The following is an 18,661-nucleotide window of genomic DNA, read 5'->3' as shown; positions in this document are numbered from 1 at the left end:
AGACTCAATCTGTTCAAGTCTGATATACCTTCTAATTGAATTTTCATGTTTTCTCCATATTATCTTTCAGCATTTTTATTAAAGTTATTTCTAACTATGGTATATGATTTGTTTGCTAGTGTAGCTGGCCATTTAGCTTACTGCCTTAATATTTCTGGAAGATTTCATAGTCACCCTTGGGTCTTTCATTAATAACATCATCAACCTTTCCAGTAATTATATTTGTCATTTTTATTGCATTATTATAAAACTGTATAACACTTCCAGAATAATGTTTTAAAAAATAATAGTGATGGAGGCTCTTGGGTGGCTCAGTCAGTTAAGTGTCTGACTCTTGATTTCAGCTCGGTTTATGATCTCAGGCATGTGAGATTGAGCCCTGTGCTGGGCTCCATGCTAGGCATGGAGCCTGCTTAAGCGTCTCTCTCCCTCTCCCCCTCTCCCCCTCTCCTTTTCTCTTTCCCTCTCAAAAAAATAATGATAATAATAGTGATAACAAAATAGTATCATAGTTAAGCACATATACTCTAAGACCAACTTCTTACATCCAAATTCTTCCTCTACTACCTATTAGCTATATGGTCTTGAGCAAGTTTGTGTGTGTATATATATATGTATGTATATGTATTGTATATGTATTGAACTCATAGGACCATTCTCAGGATTAAATGAATAAGTACAAGTACACATAAAGTCCTTGGAAGGTTATCTGAGAGACGATATTAGTTGACATTACAGCAGACAGCCTTTTTCTTCCTGACACTAATCATATGTGTAATATTTGTAGTGACTTAGCATTTAGAGTGATGTTTTGCTTTATAATTTTTAAATTTAAAAAATATTTTTGCATATATGTTTATTTCAAAAATTTGAAAAATGTTGAAACCCAGAGAATGAAATCAAGATAACCCACAATCGCATAAATAATTGTTAATATACTAACATATGTATTACTATGTATATTAACATATATACATATAACTATACACATTATGTATATGTGCCCATACTACTTTGTAAACTTGAATTTTTAGTTAACATTATATTGAGGACATTTTTTCTGTCACTAAATATTATTCTTCAGTTTCAATGGCCACATTATTTAATCAATTTGACATAATTTATGTAAACAATTTCCTACCGGTAGCCTTTGGGTTTTTTCCCATTTTTAACTATTATATAAAACTTCTCAGTGAAAATTTTGGACATTAAAGTGTTAGATAGGAAAACATGAGGTGGCGTTGGCAACAGAGTTGGCAGGGTATGTCTAGAATAACAATGACTCTTCTGTCACACATGACACAGGTTTCCCCTCCCAGACTGTTGAAGTAGACTGTTAGGGTATAAGAATGCACCTAGAGGGAGTCAGCTGGCATCATAAGGCTTTGAGATGGGTGATATTTGTCATCTAATAAGGATCAAAATGGTGGTTTGCTAGAATCCTATGTGGACACATAGTATAATTGATCCTAAGAGATAAGCTTTCCTCCTTGAATGCCTTTACAGTAAAGAGTCACAAGATTAGTGTAATATTTCAAACAACACCTTGGCAAGTCATAATTATGAAAAACAAAGGTCAATAAATATATTAAAATGCTTTGACCTCATAATAGTCATGTAATTCCAATTAAAACTAAAATGAGATGCCCTTTTCGACCTGTCAGATTAACACATTCAAATAAGAATCATAATACCCAAAATTGGCAAGGGTATAAGGAAAGAAAATAATACTCTTATATCGTATGCAGGGGAGAAATTGGAAGGCAGTTGGCAATATGTATCAAAAGATTAAAAAATACAGGGGTGCCTGGCTGGCTCAGTGGGTTAAGCCTCTGCCTTCGGCTCAGGTCATGATCTCAGGATCGAGCCCTGCATCGGGCTCTCTGCTCAGCAGTGAGCCTGCTTCCTCCTCTTTCTGCCTGCCTCTCTGCCTACTTGTGATCTCTGTCAAATAAATAAAATCTTAAAAAAAAAAAAGATTAAAAATACTGAAACCCAGAAATCTAATTCTAAGAATATTTCTCAAGATAAAAATCACATCAGTGTGCAAAGATGCCCTACATTTCATAAATTCTAAGGTGTACATTTTTCACTTGGACATCTCTGAAATTGGAATATATCTTCTCATTGATGGTGCCTTACATTTTATGAAATCCTCTATGCACAGGGGTGTTCTAGAATTTTGAAGTAACCCAAAAGTCTAAAAATAGAAACCTGGTTAGTTTGTGGTATAGCCATAGAAGAGAATATTATGAGAAATGCCATAATATATCATTGAGAAAATTAGGAAAAGATTACTAAGTAATATACACGTAGTATAATCATTTGTTTATGGTATGGTTATTTCATGTATCTGTGTATGCATAAACATATATGTGTGTTTATATATTCATAGAAGAAAATCTTGCCTAAAATGTTATAGGCATTATTTCTATATGGTGGAATTGCAGGCAATCAAAAAATTTTTTTGTCTTGGCTCATCTGTTTTTCTATAATGGCTACATAATACATGTGGGACAGATGTTTGCGTGAAAAACAAAAATATTTATTCTAGGTAATTTTAATAGCCAGAAGACATAAATTAGACAAAAACAATTTTTTAAGAGCTTATTTTCTTTAAAACCCAATTTAAATTTCATTTAAAAATCTTAAACTGCTTACATAGGTCAAGAGGCCTGTATAAATATAATTTGATATTTAAAGCACATAATCATGCAACAACAGTATGCCCAGACCGATATTAGTATCATTTAATGAGGTTTTAGAATGAGTCAAACACTGAGCTAGATAATTGTCTCAATTATCCCCCAAACCTGTGAGGTGAGTAGAATGACCTCAACTTATAAGTGAAGAAACTGAGGTTCAGAAAGGGGAAAGTAAATTGACTAGAATTTTACACCCTCACACCCTACGTCCAGAAGCTACCAACTGAATCCATGTGGGTGGTCACAATGGCATGGGGGCATCTAAAGTAGACTCCGTGCTGAGCATGGAGCTCGATGTGGGGATCCATCCTATGACCCTGAGATCACAACCTGAGCTGAAACCCAAGAATCCATTGCTTAACTAACTGCACCATGCAGGCACCCCTGCCCCTCTACCTTTAAAATATGATGCAGTATCCTGAATAAGCTTCACAAAAAGAAGCCTGTTCATTTGCATTGTTAATAAAGCTGATACTACAATTAAAAAAAAAAAGAATGGCGCAAACCCTGAAGGGAAATAGGAATTGATTAAAATTCTGAAAATTCCACACCCACATCTTAATTTACCTCTAAAGCTAAGGTAATTAACTCTTAACTCAAAGGGAAGAACGGCTTAAATGCCTAGGTAGCTCCAAAGGGACTTGTCTTTCTTCTTGTGCGATGCATTGGTAGTCTAAATCTAAAATGAAGTGCGTAAAAATTACAATATAAGATTGTAGATGAGAAATATGAGATTCTAGATGAATCCCTGTATGCAGTACATTATGGGCAATTGACGAAATAGGGGGCAATTTGACTTGTGGCTTAAGATTCAGATCTAAATGCCGATAACGAGGCAACTGTAGAATCTTGTTTCTCTGTCCCAACTGTCCAGGACCTGGTGGTTGGGGCACAGCTAACAGGCTCGATTACTCTTACGATGACTTCTTGGACTCTGTGCAAGAAACACCCACGGGTGTCGGCAAAGCCAGATCTTCACGAATTAGAAGAAGTGCCCCATTATCGAACCACAAAATTAAGTTAGTTTTTAACATCACAGGTAAGGAGAGACTGTCTGTTTGAAAAAACAATATCATGTGAAGTTCTTGGTGGGAGACCTATTTTGCAAATTTACCATTTGTCATCATTCTTAGGAAAGAGTCCTGGAACTGAAAATGAGGGAGAGCGCAATCACCCAAGTTTTGTCATTTTTTGCAATTTAATATCACAGATGTATTTTATGATTCTCGCAGCAACAGACATCCTGCTTTATACCCATCTTGGCATGACGAACTAAGGCATGTTTTTAAAAAGCAAGAATTTACAGAAAGTTATACATGCTATAAGGAAGAACTTCACAAAAAGGTGACGTAGATCCAGCACATGAGAGCAGGATTAAAACAAATTGCATTGTTCTTAGTATTACCCCTATACTAGTTGCTCAGTAAGTAGTGGTTGAGTGTCAGTTAATTTTTCCTGGAAGATTTTTAATATGCCATTTCTTTTTGGTTAAAAAAAAAAAAGACACTAACTACGAATGGTTTTCTGAAACACCATGTTGTGTGTGTTATGTTTTATTTCGTCTTGTTTTTATCTCAGCTAGTGTGCCATTGCCCGATGAAAGAAATGATACCCTCGAGCTGGAAAATCAGCAACGACTCATTAAGACTTTGGAAACCATTACAAATCAACTGGAAAGGACCCTCAGTCAGGAGCCCATGTATTCCTTCCAGCTTTCATCTGATATTCTGGTAGCTGACAGCAATTCGTTAGAGACAGAAAAGGCTTTCCTTTTCTGCAGACCGGGCTCGGTGCTGAGAGGGCGTATGTGTGGTAAGACTTTTCCCTGCAAAAAAAAAAAAAAAAAATTATCTGGCTCCTAGTGGGTCAAATGAGATGAGTAGAGCCGCCTTACAGCTATACTAGGGTATTGAAATGAAACATTGTTCGAATGTTATGTGGTTGTTCTTATTATTTTGTCTCAGGAATCTAAGTAACTACCATTGTTCAGGACAAGAAAGCTATTTCAGGTAAGGGACTCAGATCTTGGTTTTATCTCTAGCACTTTAGAGCTCACAACTTTCAGCAGCATCTCCAATGATAAAGACTGATCCTTTTTGACCACTTCCGTAGGCAGGCTGAGCCCCTCTCTTGTTTAATTCTGTTTAGCAACTCTGTGAAGTACTATTACTATTAAGCCCATTTTACAGATGGCAAAACTGAAGCCAGAGAGGCGAGGAGCTTACTCAGGAAGTCTTACCCATTAAGACAGCAGGTGGGGTAGCTAAGATTTCCAGCTGAGTAGCCAGTGCCCAGTTCACATGGTATAACATCAACCACTTTAAGGTGTAGCGTTCAGTGGCATTTAGCACATCCATGATGCTATTCAACCATCACCAAACCATCACCACTGCCAAAACCTTCTCACCACCTCCAGAGGAGATCCCCATTAACCATTAAGCAGCCACTCCTCATTCTCCTCACCCACAGCCCCTTAACGTTTAACCCAGACTGCCACAATCTGGATCAATTCCAGCCTGTTTCCCAAATAAGTCATGGTTTATAGATACGGGAGACTCCTCTAACCAAACTCTACGCTCAACTGAACCAAATGGTGTGAGTCTGGTGTCCCTCTGGAGGTGTGGGATCTCGCCCCTTGCTTGGAAAACCTTCTTCAACAGTACTTCTTGCTATTCCTAGAGCTCATTTGGGTGACTTGTTTCCTCCCTACATTGTAAGTAAAAATTAGGAATCATCTTGGTCAGTGTTCCGTGTTTCTCAGTCTGGCCTTCAGACCACCTGTGTCAGCATCCCCTGAAGGGCTTACCAAAATGCATCCTGATTCGGGCCCCAGCCCAGGACTAATACATCTGATACTTTGGGGGCAGGGCCTTGGCATCTGAATTTTTAGTAAGTTTCCACATAATTACACACTTTATCATGAGAATCATACATGCTGATTTCAAGTACCCTCTCTGTACCAACACTAACTTTGCTCGCATCCTTTTTGTGGGTTTAACATTCCACTTTGGTCTCAGAAATCCTAAAGTCACTTCAAGCCTGCCAGGTAGTAGACCAAATCTCCAAGGAAGGAAGGTCCTAAAATTGGCCCGTTTCCTTGGAACCCATGGGTCTCAGGATATCTCAGACTTGCCTTCAGTGGACAGTAATTCCTATAGGCAGAGACAAGGCTCTACTTAACTCTCCTGGTTCAGACTCATAACCTTCGGCTGGTTTTATTTCTAGAAATGAGGCTGTAATAGACAAGCAGTCAGTTTCATACGGGAACTATTCAGAGGAATCCCTAAGAAACTGTTTTTCCTATTGTGGAGCCTCAAATTAACCTGATGTTCATTGTTTTATTCCTTCCCTACAGCAGCCTTTTCTTTGTTAGCTGTGTATTCCCCAGGACGATCTGGTTTCATCCATGCTTTAAAGCTCGTATCACACAAGCCCTAATCTCGTTCAATAAGGATTTGCATTTTCTTAAAAAGAATCTTACTGTTTGTTTCTAGGAGTACATTTCTGGAAGGTTTATCTTGTGAGGAAACCTCTCACAGTAAGACTTAACACAGAAATAATAGTACTTGGAAGCAGGCTTTATTATTTTCATGTCTTTAAGAAGAAGGAAATTAAATGTGTTCTATAGTTTACTGGCTTCAGTGTTTTCTGTTTTCTTTTCAGTCAATTGCCCTTTGGGAACCTATTATTCTCTGGAGCGTTCTGTCTGTGAAAGCTGCTTGCTTGGATTCTATCAGGATGAGGAAGGGCAGCTTGAGTGCAAACTCTGTCCAGCTGGGACTTACACCGAGTATCTCCATTCAAGAAGCATCTTGGAATGCAAAGGTAATGCACATTTTGACAAGAAACCTGAATTTTGTCTTCACTTATGAAGTCTAAATGGCAAATAGGATGAAATAAGAGCATCACTATAAGCAATTTCATTGATTGATTTTTTTTTCTTTTAGTTTTAAATTATTATCTCAGTGTTTCCCTCACATTAAAGAAGTCTGGTTTTTTTTCCCCCCTTTGGCACATTCTGTTGCTCTAAGTCAGACTCCACTGCCAATAATGCTAACCCACATTTAAAAAAAATATTTATTTAATGATTTATTTGAGAGAGAGAGAGAGAGAAAGAAAGCACACACAAGTGGGAGGGCCAGAGGGAGAAAGAGAATCTCAAGCAGACTCCATGCTGATCATGGAGTCTGACCTGAGGTTTGATCCCACAATCCTGATTTCATGACCTGAGTGGAAATCAAGAGTCAAATGCTTAACTGACTGTACCACTCAGGCACCTCAATTCTAATCTGCATTTATCAAGTAACATAGTTGTTTTTTTTTTTAATCAACTCTCAAATTAATTGGTGGAAAGTACTTTCATAACACTTAGCAACCATGAGTTTGCTTTAATAATTTTTTTTTGTGAGAATAGTATTTGATAACAATGAGATCAACTCTCCATTTATTTGGAAATTAATAACTATGGGTACACATGCATGTATTCTTGCTACTAAAATACTCCATACTTTCAAAACATTTGATTATCATTCTCAATAAACATTTCTGATGGAAACATTTTCTTTCATGATTAAAGTTACAATACGATATACCTGAGGAGCACCTGGCTGTCTCCATCATGAGAGCATGGACTTTTCATCTTGGGGTCATGAGTTTGAGCCCCATGTTGGGTATAAAGATGACTTTAATAAATAAACAAACAAACTTTAAAAAACGAGATAACACCTAAAAGAGGGAATTTCAGAACTAGGCCCCTTGCTCTTGTTACAAATGTAGATGTGATTGCTTAATGTAATAAGTTACAAGCTTGAGAGCCTTGCCCGCTGATTAGAAGTACACTAAAAATGCTGACAATGAGCATCATTTGGAGAACAAGGGCAAAAGGAAAGTAGTGCCCTGGGGGCTGAGGATTCCGGCCCTCGTCCTGCTCTCCCACAGAACCATTGCTATGAATCTTAGAAAGTTGCTTATCTCCCTGGGCCTCATGCTAAGACTACTTTTACTTTTTACTCTGCCAGCCCTCCGATGGGGTCTGTCGGAGGAGGACAGAAGAGGGCCAATTTGTAGAGCGACAAAGGTGCCTTATAGTTAATGAGGCTCTCACCCAACTTGAGGTTTTGTTTCCATTACTCCAGTGAACTGAGTGCAGGCTGAGAACTTATACAAGAACAAGTTCCCCTGCGTACAACTTGTTCTTGTGACAATACCTTTCTGAGGTGAAATTTCTAACTTCACTCAGAAACCATTTATCCGCACTTTCATAGTAACGAAATTTCGTAATAATGAAAGTGACTGGAAATCAGTCTAAAATTTATTAGGACTGAGAAGCAGGCAGCAGTCTAAAATACAATCTTTATGCTTAGAGTTCTTTGTCTCCTAAATGAATTAAAATGCAGAAAACCCTCTCCCAGCCAGTGTTAGTTTTGTATAGCTTAATGTCATCGTTCTTAACCATAGTACATTTTTCTTTTCAGCTCAGTGCAAACAAGGCACCTACTCATCAAATGGACTTGAGACTTGCGAATCGTGTCCCCTGGGCAGTTACCAGCCAGCATTTGGTTCCCGGAGCTGCCTCTCATGCCCAGAAAACACTTCCACTGTGAAGAGAGGAGCCGTGAACATTTCTGCTTGTGGAGGTTATCAAAGCCTTAGACACTGATATTTCTTCTAAACCCCTAGATTCTATGCATGGAGGAGTGGAATATTTTCAGCAAAACCATGTATCTCCTGTATGCAAAGAATGTAAATAACTGTCTCTTCATGGAGAGTTTCCATGTACTCAGCCAGTCAATGCTTAAGTGTAAACACTCCCAATATAAACACTGTGTTAGTGCCTTTAGGAACACAAAAAAGGATAAGACTTAGTGCTAGTATTCAACATTAATAAACACGAGCTTCATGATACGGTAGAAATACATCTCACCTAGGAACTTAGTCTCTTCCTTTCTAAAGTGAGGTCCTGTCTCAGGTTCCTTGAAACTCTAAAAAGACATTTTATGAATTACGATTTTCATTTCCTATAGTTTGCAGGGTTTGTGAGTGGCTGTCCACTCTTGGCTGCCCTTTGGAATGATCTGTACATTTACCTCAGCATTTTTAAAATGCTAAAACCCAGTCTCCACTCCCAAATGTTCTGACTTAACTTCTCTGGTTTTCTTTTTAAGTTCCCCTCCGGAGATTCTAAAGTAACAGGATAAGTTGAGTATGACTAATTTCAGATCTCAAATGTAAGCACGAAGGGCTTAAAAACACAGATTGCTGGGCCCCAACCCTAGAGTGTTTAATTGGGCAGGTCTGGTGTGGGGCCCGAGAACGTACATTTCTAACCAGTTTGCAAGGGATGTTGCTTCTCCTTGGTCCAGGGACCGTATGTTGAGAACCACAATAGACAAAAAAGATTAGACTTTCAATTTTCAAATATTTCTAACATCCCTACTAAGTACAGTTTTCCAGGACAGTGAAGGTTAGAAGATGTAAACAAAATGAAAAGATGAAAGCTTAAAATGGCCTTGAAATTAGGGTTGAGAGTCAGGGTCATCCTGCTTCTAGGAGCGCCAAATTCCACGTACTTTGCAAAGTCAATGGAACTCAATTAAAATTAAAAAGTTATTGGCCTACCTCTGCTATATCACTGGGAACAGAACAAACACACTGGCGGAAACATGACTTTTTAAAAATTATCCTCCACTTCCTCTGCACACTTATTTAAAAACCTAAGGTCTATTGGCTATCTGAAAATTAGAAAACTGTTCCCTTATTGAAAAGCAATGTTTTTAAGAAACCAATCTGTTGGCTCCCTATTTCTCTCAAGCTGCACACACACACACACACACACACACACACAGCCTCATTGTACCCCCCAGTCATTTATATCTGTGCATCTAGTTAAAAACAAATTCCCAGAAAACAACTGTGTAGGACATTATTGCATGATCCTGGGAGGGGAGTGTCCAGCATTGCATCTTGGGAGATATAGTCCTTGTAAATGAGTGCTGTAGGGAGAAAATGAGGAAACCTACTATGATTACAGTTTTTATATACTCCTCCTGTTTAAATTATCTCAGTGTAGTAGGATCACAGTAGATAAAAGTCTGTTAGACCTGAGGAATCAGACAAGCAGTAGTCATTAACCTGATGTTTCACTGAAGAGAAGAGATTTAACTAGGACCTGATTGAAACTCATAAACCATATCTGTTGTGTAATACCAAGTTTGAGGTTTTTTTTTTTTTATAATTAAAAGGCAAATAAGGCTCCACATTATGGTTGAAATAAATCTACCAGAGACTCTTATTATGTCAATATACAGATAAAATTTTGAATTCTGGAAGAAAGTCTGTAGTGAAAATTCTTTCTCTTTCTTTTCCTCCAACCACAAAAGTAACTAGGATTTTACAGTAAAACAAATTCATAATTGATGATTTTTCCCTTTAGCTTCCCAAATAAGCCTTGAGGTTTGTTTAATACCAAATTACTCCAATTAAGTAATTCTGATTCCCAGAAAGTCTCTAAACTTCTGGTAACTGCTGTATTTCTCCTAATATATTCCCAGCACAAGTTTAACCACATTTTCTTGTCATGAGTGAGTTGGAAACAGCAGCACTCAGCACTCTCTCCTGTGGTATTGAATAAATACCATTTTACTTTAAATGTATATGTATATGATTTCTAAAACAGTCCCTTATATATTTTCTTAGTTTTATTTATTTTTTTAAATTTTTCCTAGCTTTAAATCTCCTTCCTTCCTTTTATTTTTCTTTGTAGTGATTTATTTTTATGTGTATGTTTGTGGTTTACCTCACTTTTTACTAAGGTATCACTTTTTGCATTGTTTAGCATGTTGAACTTTAATCAACACAGCTGCTATATTTAAGTTTGTTTCTATATTAAAGTAATATATATTTCATGCATTTCATCTTTTATCACTACTTAGGATATTAAATATCTGTGGGTCTGTGGTGATAAACTCAAGAGTCTGAAATCTTTTGTTTTATTTTAATTAATTAATTAATTAATTAGAGAGAGAGAGCAGGGGCAGAGAGAGAGAGAGAGAGAATCTCAAGCAGACTCCCCGCTGAGTGAGGAGGTGATACTGGTCTCGATCTCACAATCCTGAGATTGTGATCTGAGCTGAAGTTGAGTCAGATGCTTAATCAACTGAACCATACTGGCATCCTAGAAATCTTTCATTTTTTAAAATGACTTTTATCCAAAAGATAAGTCCCACAAATTATTTTTTGCTGATGGTGTTGTTTACACTTGGTCCTGTAGGAAAAGGAAAGATGATTGCTGAGCCAAGATAGCATTTCTTACCCTAACCCTATAGGATGAAGTTAAAAAGAGGCTTAGGACGAGAGTCTCTGACCTTTGAATTTGTCTTAGGAAACCTGTTGAAAGGCAAAATTCACTATATGTTATCTTTAACACTGTCAGGGAACAAACATGTGAGATTTACACATACATATGCTCTATGTGTCCGTGTATATTTACTGCATATGTAAATTTTCTGTATGTGTGAATCATGCATTAAGTATTGATTGTCCAGTGCCAGAAAGTATATTTCTGGTGACAGCTGTCTGCCCTTGGAATATAATTTAAGCTAATTTTCACATAAAAATTTATATTTTCTATGTCAAAACACAAAGTTATAGACATTACAACATAGTATTCACTAACCACCTTGATGATTTTTAATCTTGAGATTTTATTATTATTAGCATAATTTTTGGCATTCTGACAGTTTTCTAGGGGCATAGTCTTTCTCTTTTTGAGAGTAAGGTTGTGCTAAAAAAATGGTATGTGCAAAACAGTTTAATTCATCATAGCATCTTGGTTTCACTGACAGAATTTGTATTTTTACCTTATCATACACACTCATAGATACTCTCTCAAACCAACGTTTTATGCCTTTACCAGTAGAAAATCTATGCTTCCAGTTAACTACTTTAATTAGCTGTTGGGAGTTACCTTTTCCTACTAGGTAATCATTTTTTTTGAAACTTGAGATTCAGAAAACCCATTTTAAACTCAGCAACTTAGGGTATGTTTGTGCAGAACCTTGTCTGGAACTCTGAAATCTAACAATGAAGAATTGGTTAATTTATTGTTAGTGAAACAAATATACTTACAAAGTTTTAGGGGCACCTGGGTGACTCAGTTGGTTAAGGATCTGCCTCCCGCTCAGATGATGATCTTGGGATGATCTTGGGTCCTGGGATCAAGTCCCAGGTAGGACTGCCCGCTCAGTGGGGAATCTGCTTCGCCCTCTCCCTCTGCCTCTCCCCCTGCTTGTGCGCTCTCTCTCTTTCTTAAATAAATAAAATCTTTTAGAAAATGTTTTTAAGAAAATTTTAATATAACAAATATTTTTGCTGTAGCAAGTATCTTGTTTATAACAAGTATGACAAGTATCTTGTTTGACCAAGATACTTACAGTTTAAAGTTTTAATATAACGTAACCAGAAGAAATAACGTTTTTCTAAATAAGCATTAATATCTATGATATCTTCTGCCATCTCTTGATTTGACTCCTGACTTTTTGTCAGTGATATAAAAGAGCACTTTTGCAAAAGATGTGGTTGCCTGTTTTTGCTTAAAAACTTTGATCTAAACATCTTGAGATTACCACAAATGCCTTATTGTTTATTTAATGTTTACGGTCATACCAAAAAAAAAAAAAAAAGATGCCATTATTTGGACTATCCTGCCCTGTTGAGCCTCGAGAGCATTTCTCAATTTTTCAGCCATATTGCTAATCATTTCTGCCAAACTAATTTTTATTAAAAATCGAAAGCCTACGTAATAAATATGCCGAGATTCCCAAATAGCTACTTCTTTGTGTTCTATCTTCTATGTTTAAATTTATGCAGACAAGTCTTAACAGTTTTAGCGGTTTTCTCCATTCATAGTGGTTTAAGGGCTCATGTAGATGACACCAGTTTGCACAAGGAAAAGAACGTGCCGAATTCATCTTTGGGTCACAATCTAAAATCCCAGCCCAGAGATGGAGTCATGACTGGTCTGCCTCACTGTAGCTCTGACAGATGCAACCAAAATTTATCAAAGAAAATGCAGGTTCATGTTCTGTTTGAAGCTATTTCTTGTTTGGTTAATATTCTACCAATTATTAGCAAGAGAATTTCAGATTTGGTTAAATCACAGTATTCAACTGGACGTTGTTAATAAAAAGCATGTCTAATACACAATAACATTAAAAGGTTTAAAAGTTAAAAAAAAAAAAAGGCCCTCTTCCCTGTACAGAAGAGACAACAACACAGAAGAAATAAAATTTTTGACAAACATAGAAAAAAAAAACCTTAATTTATCATGGAAATGCAAGTTCAAATAACAGTGCAATTCCATTTTTCACTTTGAAATTGAAAAAAACATATTTAAATGATCATTATCAGTAATAAGTATGCAGTAAGAGTAATCCCATACATTACTAATGGGCCTATAAGTCAGAACCATTTTTATTTATTTTTTGATGATTTGACATATATTATTGGCTTTAAGTTTTCCATCATCTTTTTTTTTTTAAGTTTTCCATAATCTTTAGATCTATAGGTTCAACTACTCATATTCATCTGTTTAAATTCAACTGTTATCTCTAGGAAATAATCAGAGTTTTTTATAGGGTTTATGCAGAAAAGTTCATGGTCAGCATTATTTATAATATCTAACAAATACAAACACCTAAATGTCCAGTAGTGGAGGAAATGTTAGCTCAATCATGTCCTGTCACTGCCATGTAATATTCTCCTTTTAGGAAACACCGTGTCATTTACAGTTTGTGGAATGCCGAGGATATAAAGTGGAAAAATCAGAATACAATATTACATGGTGAATTCAAATTTTTATTGAGTTAATGTGTGTTGTTAAGAGAGGAAGGAAACAACAGAATGTTTATCCAATGCAATAAAATAGTATAGTTATTAAATATGTGCCAGAGAATATATCAGCAGTTCAGTAGCTTTCTTACAACCAAGGGTTAATGCACCTCTTTTGAAAGTAAAATATGTTGTTTGGACTTACAAATGATTTTTTACCTTTGCAGTACCTTGTCCAGTAGGAGAATTCTCTCGTTCTGGATTAACGCCCTGTTACCCATGTCCACGAGACTACTACCAACCCAATCCAGGGAAGTCCTTCTGCTTATCTTGTCCCTTTCATGGAACTACAGCCACCAGTGGTACCAGGTCCATCGCAGATTGCTCCAGTAAGAAGAAGATGCTTTATTTCTTATGTAATCCCACGTGTTGGAGACCTGTGTTTGTCTCGTGGTAGCTTCAACTATGAGTATTGCTATTTTCCGTGGATTTGGTGTCTGGTCTTTTGAGGCCTTTTTGATGACAGTAACTCAATGATTCTTACTTTGGATACATTGAACTTGATAACTTCCCAGTTTCTTTCTGAGAGTCTAGGATTTAATGATGTATCCCATCCATCTCTATGCTCTCTTTTTCACTATTCCTAAATAAACAAAATATATGTGACTTTACCTACTCTGAGAACTAGAATATTGACCGTAGTATTTAGGTAGAATTTACTTATGGGCAATAACTACCGCACACTAATATGGTTTTCTGATGTTTTCTTATTAATCTTACTAGCTTTTAGCTCAACATTCTCAGCAGCAGAGGAAAGTATAGTGCCCCGTGCTTCTCCTGGACATATCAAAAAGAAGTATGAAGTCAGCAGTCAGGCAAGTCCCTTTTATAGTTATTGAATCTTCTCCAGTGGAATGTTTGGAAAATACTCTGTCATTACACATGCTACACAGAGGAAAACTACCAGAGTTGAAACTTCAAGTAATCAAGTCTCAGAAACATTATCAATGAATAATAGTATTCACTTGCGACCTCTAATAAGAACTTTCTAAAAATGCACTATTGGAAGAGTTCTAACTACCAAAAATTGGGAATTCTCCCCAACAATGTCTGGCATAGAGAATGTGTCGATGTGTGAGCCTTTAAATTCACTAATAATTAGCACTTACCTCAAGCATAATCCATTATTTGAGTAAGAGGCATTTGGTTTAGCCAAAGGCCTTTTCTGATTGGCAGGAAGAGTTCCTCAATGTTTATAAAAATTATTTAAAATTTTTGTCAGAAAAAAAAGATCATTTATCAGAATAATGTATGGGTTTCTAAAAAAGTAAGGAACATAACTCATGAATATAACTAAACTATTGTTTTTCTTTAAAAAAAAAAGACTACTAAAGACCAATTATTTTGGTAGATTCAGCCATTACTCTGCATAGACCTAACCCAATGTCAAGATGAATTCTTTGGCCCTAAGTATTTTTAAGGAGGATAATAAGGTTGTATTTCTTATTTCAGCTTCCTACCATCTTGTCCAAACATACTGACTTGTAAGGGCCTTGTAAATCATATTTGAAACTGAGCCTAGAAGACAGAAATTTGTAAGAACCCATAGAGCAGTGACTCTCGACCCTGGAGACATATTAGAATCCACTGGGCAACTTTAAAATATAATGATGCTCGGATCCCACCCTCAGAGATTCCAATTGAGCTGGTCTGGGGTGGAGCCCTAGCCTTTCTACTTTTAAAGCACCTCAAAGCACCTCAGATGGTTTCTAACATGCAGCCAGCATTTAGAAACACTTCAGAATGTCACTCAAGAGTAAGATATGTTCTTTGTGTCCATATATGGCAGACACCAACATTATGCAGGCAGTGGTCCAGCTAGCTTGAGTAAACTCACCTGGAAACAGGAACCACCTGTCTAATGCTGCAAACCTTCAAACTCCCTACTCAGGATTGCTTTGATATGATTGGAGTGTTTTGTCTCTGATAGATTTCTTTTTGCTACCCGTAGGTTTTCCATGAATGTTTCTTGAACCCCTGCCGCAATAGTGGAACCTGCCAACAGCTTGGGCGTGGTTATGTTTGTCTCTGTCCACCTGGATATACAGGTAGCAAAGAGGAATGCAAATTTTAGTATATTTTTCTGATGAAATCATTGTGACTTGCACATCAAACTTTGAAACACTAAAAATGAACCCTGTGACTTAAATACACTGGACTATATCAGTGCACGAAAATTTGGTTGAACAAGATAAAACAAGGTGAAAAAACGTGTGCATGTCTTACAAATAACAGTTTTCCTTGCACATTTTGGAGGAAGAATCAAGAATCATCTTCTCTATGGAAAAAGTCACATCATAACTCACCATTTAAATAGGAATACAGTTTCAGAGACCATGACCAAGGTTCCATTCTAACACAAATTAAATGTATGATATGATACCCAACATAGAACGGGTTGTCCAGCATAAATATTTTTAAACAAACTCCAGTTTCTCTCATTGGCTTCACATTAGTGGAAGTTCCTATGAATAGCTATGATTTGTTGCTCTGTTTCTATCTTTCTGGAAACTGTTCCTGGAAAAACAATATGGTTTGAACTTGGTTATGTAGAAATTATGCAAGAATTATATTTTCTTGTAGTGTAATTCACATTCCAGTTCAGTTCAGAAATATAATTTTTGAGAGGGAAATGAACTATATCTTAAAATTATAATTTATTTCAAATAATAGTTCACTATTTTCTCTTAGAAATAGTTTTTGCCTCTTTTTTTGGCTTTTGTACAGCTAACACAAAATGTCATTTCAATAAGAAAAATAGTATTAAAATAAAAGAATTCACCACAAAATGAGCAAAAGGAGAATTGGAAAAGGAATGTAGCCCAGGGCTATCAAGAATATTCTACTTATTTCAGCTTACTTATATTGTATATGTGTGTGTCTCAATTTTTATAAGATTTTTGTCCTGACATTCCATAAGAAATAATGGATCTTGTCCTAGAATTTTATAAGCAAGTGGTGGTCAAGAAAGGGCATAATTTGGACAGTATTTCTCAAATTTTGATGTGTATCAAAATCATCTGGAGGGCTTCTTAAAACAGAGTGCTAGACCCTCACCCAGAATTTGTGACTCTAGATCTAGGAAAGTTTTGATAGTTTGCATTTCTATCACATTCCCAGGTAATTGCTGATGCTCTTGGTCCAGGGGCCACACTTTGAGACCCACTGGTGTAGAGGAAAAACATGGGCTTCTGGCAGAGCTAGCCCACAGATAGCTTATGTACACTGTATCAGAAGACATGTCCCCCTCGAGGACACCTGGCACATGCACTGCTATCTGGCAGGACTTAGCCCAACCCCTACTCCTCAGCCAAATGGCCATGATCACAAGTATATATGACCCTATATTTTTCACTTTGGAGTTAAACTAGTTTTATGTTCCCAGGTCTTCCCCTGCCCTCCCCACCACCAACTTCTAACTTGGGATTTTCTGCTATCTTTTATGTATCCTTATAAGTATATCTTTTCTTTTTAAAGATTTTATTCATTGATTTATTTTAGAGAGAGAGAGTAAGTGGGGGAGGGACCAAAGGGAAGGGAGAGGGAAAAGCAGACCCACTGCTGAGCATGGAGCCTGACACAGGGCCCAGATCCTAGGACCCTGAGATCACAACCTGAACCAAAACCAAGAGTCAAAAGCCCAACCTACCAAGCCACTCAGGCTCTCTTCCTTATAAGGATACCTTTAAAAAAAAATTTATTTATTTGAGAGAAAGAGAGAATAGGGCAGGGTATCAGAGGGAGAGGGAGTGAGAAAACCAAGCAGACTCCACACTGAGCACAGAGCCTGACACAGGGCTCAATCTCATGACCTGAGATCATGACCTGAGCCAAAACCAAAAGTTGGATGCTTAACTGACGGTACCAGCTAGGTGCCCCAAGATATCTGGGGTCTCTAGAAAGAGTCAGTACTTTCGCTAAAAACTTAGCTAGATGGTAGCACTTAAGGAATTTTGCCCTTTCCTTCACCACTACCATTTCCTATAAATTCAGATTATTGAGATAATTACCTTTAAATGATCATCTTCTGTTTCTGTTGATCCTACTCTTTGACTGTCCTTCAGTATTTCGTTTGCATTTTAGGCTTAAAGTGTGAAACAGACATTGATGAATGCAGCTCACTGCCATGCCTCAACAGTGGAATTTGTAAAGACCTAATTGGGGAATTCATTTGTGATTGCCCACCTGGTTATGCAGGTAAGAAAAAAGTTTCTCGTTTTTATAATATAAACCTTGGCATCATTAAAATTTCATTGCTAGAAATCAAAACCACAATAAATACCACCTCACACTTGTTCGAATGGCTATCAGGGAAAGACAAGAGTTAACAGTGTTGGTGGGGATGTGAAGAAATGGGAACCCTTGTGCACTGTTGGTGGGAATGTAAGTTGGTGCAGCCACTATGGAAAACAATATGGAGGCTCCTCAAGAAATTAAAAACAGAACTACTGCCTGATCGAGCAATTTCACTACTGGGTATCTGTCCAAAGGAAATGAAATCATTATCTAGAAGGTTTGCTGATTATAGCATTGTTCACAATAGCCAAGATATGGGAGTAAGCTTAAGTGTACCTCAAGGGATGAAAGGATAAAGAAAACGTGATTGAGTTACATGTAATGGAATATTATTCAGCCATAAAAAGAAGGAAATCCTGCCATTTGCAACAACATGGATTAAAATTGAAGGCGTATGCTAAGTGAGATAAGTCAGACAGAGAAAGACATACTGTATGATCTCACTTATATGTGGAATCTAAAAAAGGCAGGCCCATAGAAATGGAGAGTAGAGGGGTGCCTGGGTGGCTCAATCTATTAAGCATCTGACTTTGACTCTGGTCATGATCTTGGGGTCCTGAGATTGAGCCCTGCATTGGGCTCCCTGCTAAGCAGAGGGTCTGCTTCTCCTTTCCCTCTGACCCTCCTCCCAGCTTGTGCTCTCTCTCTCTCTCTCTCTGTCTTTCGCCATGTCTCAAATAAATAAATAAATAAATAAGAAATAGATAGTAGAATGGTGGTTGTCAGGGGCTGGTTGTGGGATTACTGGGGATATGTTTTCTGTTTTTTTTTTT

General features: G+C 37.1%; 1 protein-coding gene across 1 annotated transcript in view; it reads left to right on the top strand.

Moving 5' to 3' along the window:
- Positions 1–18,661, top strand: part of LOC111145837 (sushi, von Willebrand factor type A, EGF and pentraxin domain containing 1) — a 209,004-nt gene that overhangs the window by 85,252 nt on the left and 105,091 nt on the right. The window contains exons 15-22 of the mRNA XM_022501101.1: positions 3,580–3,744; positions 4,284–4,517; positions 6,369–6,530; positions 8,180–8,341; positions 13,760–13,921; positions 14,316–14,407; positions 15,544–15,640; positions 17,676–17,789. Coding sequence (XP_022356809.1) covers positions 3,580–3,744; positions 4,284–4,517; positions 6,369–6,530; positions 8,180–8,341; positions 13,760–13,921; positions 14,316–14,407; positions 15,544–15,640; positions 17,676–17,789 — 1,188 coding nt within the window. The remainder of the gene's footprint in view (positions 1–3,579; positions 3,745–4,283; positions 4,518–6,368; positions 6,531–8,179; positions 8,342–13,759; positions 13,922–14,315; positions 14,408–15,543; positions 15,641–17,675; positions 17,790–18,661) is intronic.

This window comes from Enhydra lutris, unplaced genomic scaffold (genome assembly GCF_002288905.1).
Source record: "Enhydra lutris kenyoni isolate GAN:26980312 unplaced genomic scaffold, ASM228890v2 scaffoldscaffold13, whole genome shotgun sequence".
Classification (NCBI taxonomy): domain Eukaryota; kingdom Metazoa; phylum Chordata; class Mammalia; order Carnivora; family Mustelidae; genus Enhydra; species Enhydra lutris.
This window is presented reverse-complemented; position numbering and strand designations above follow the sequence as displayed.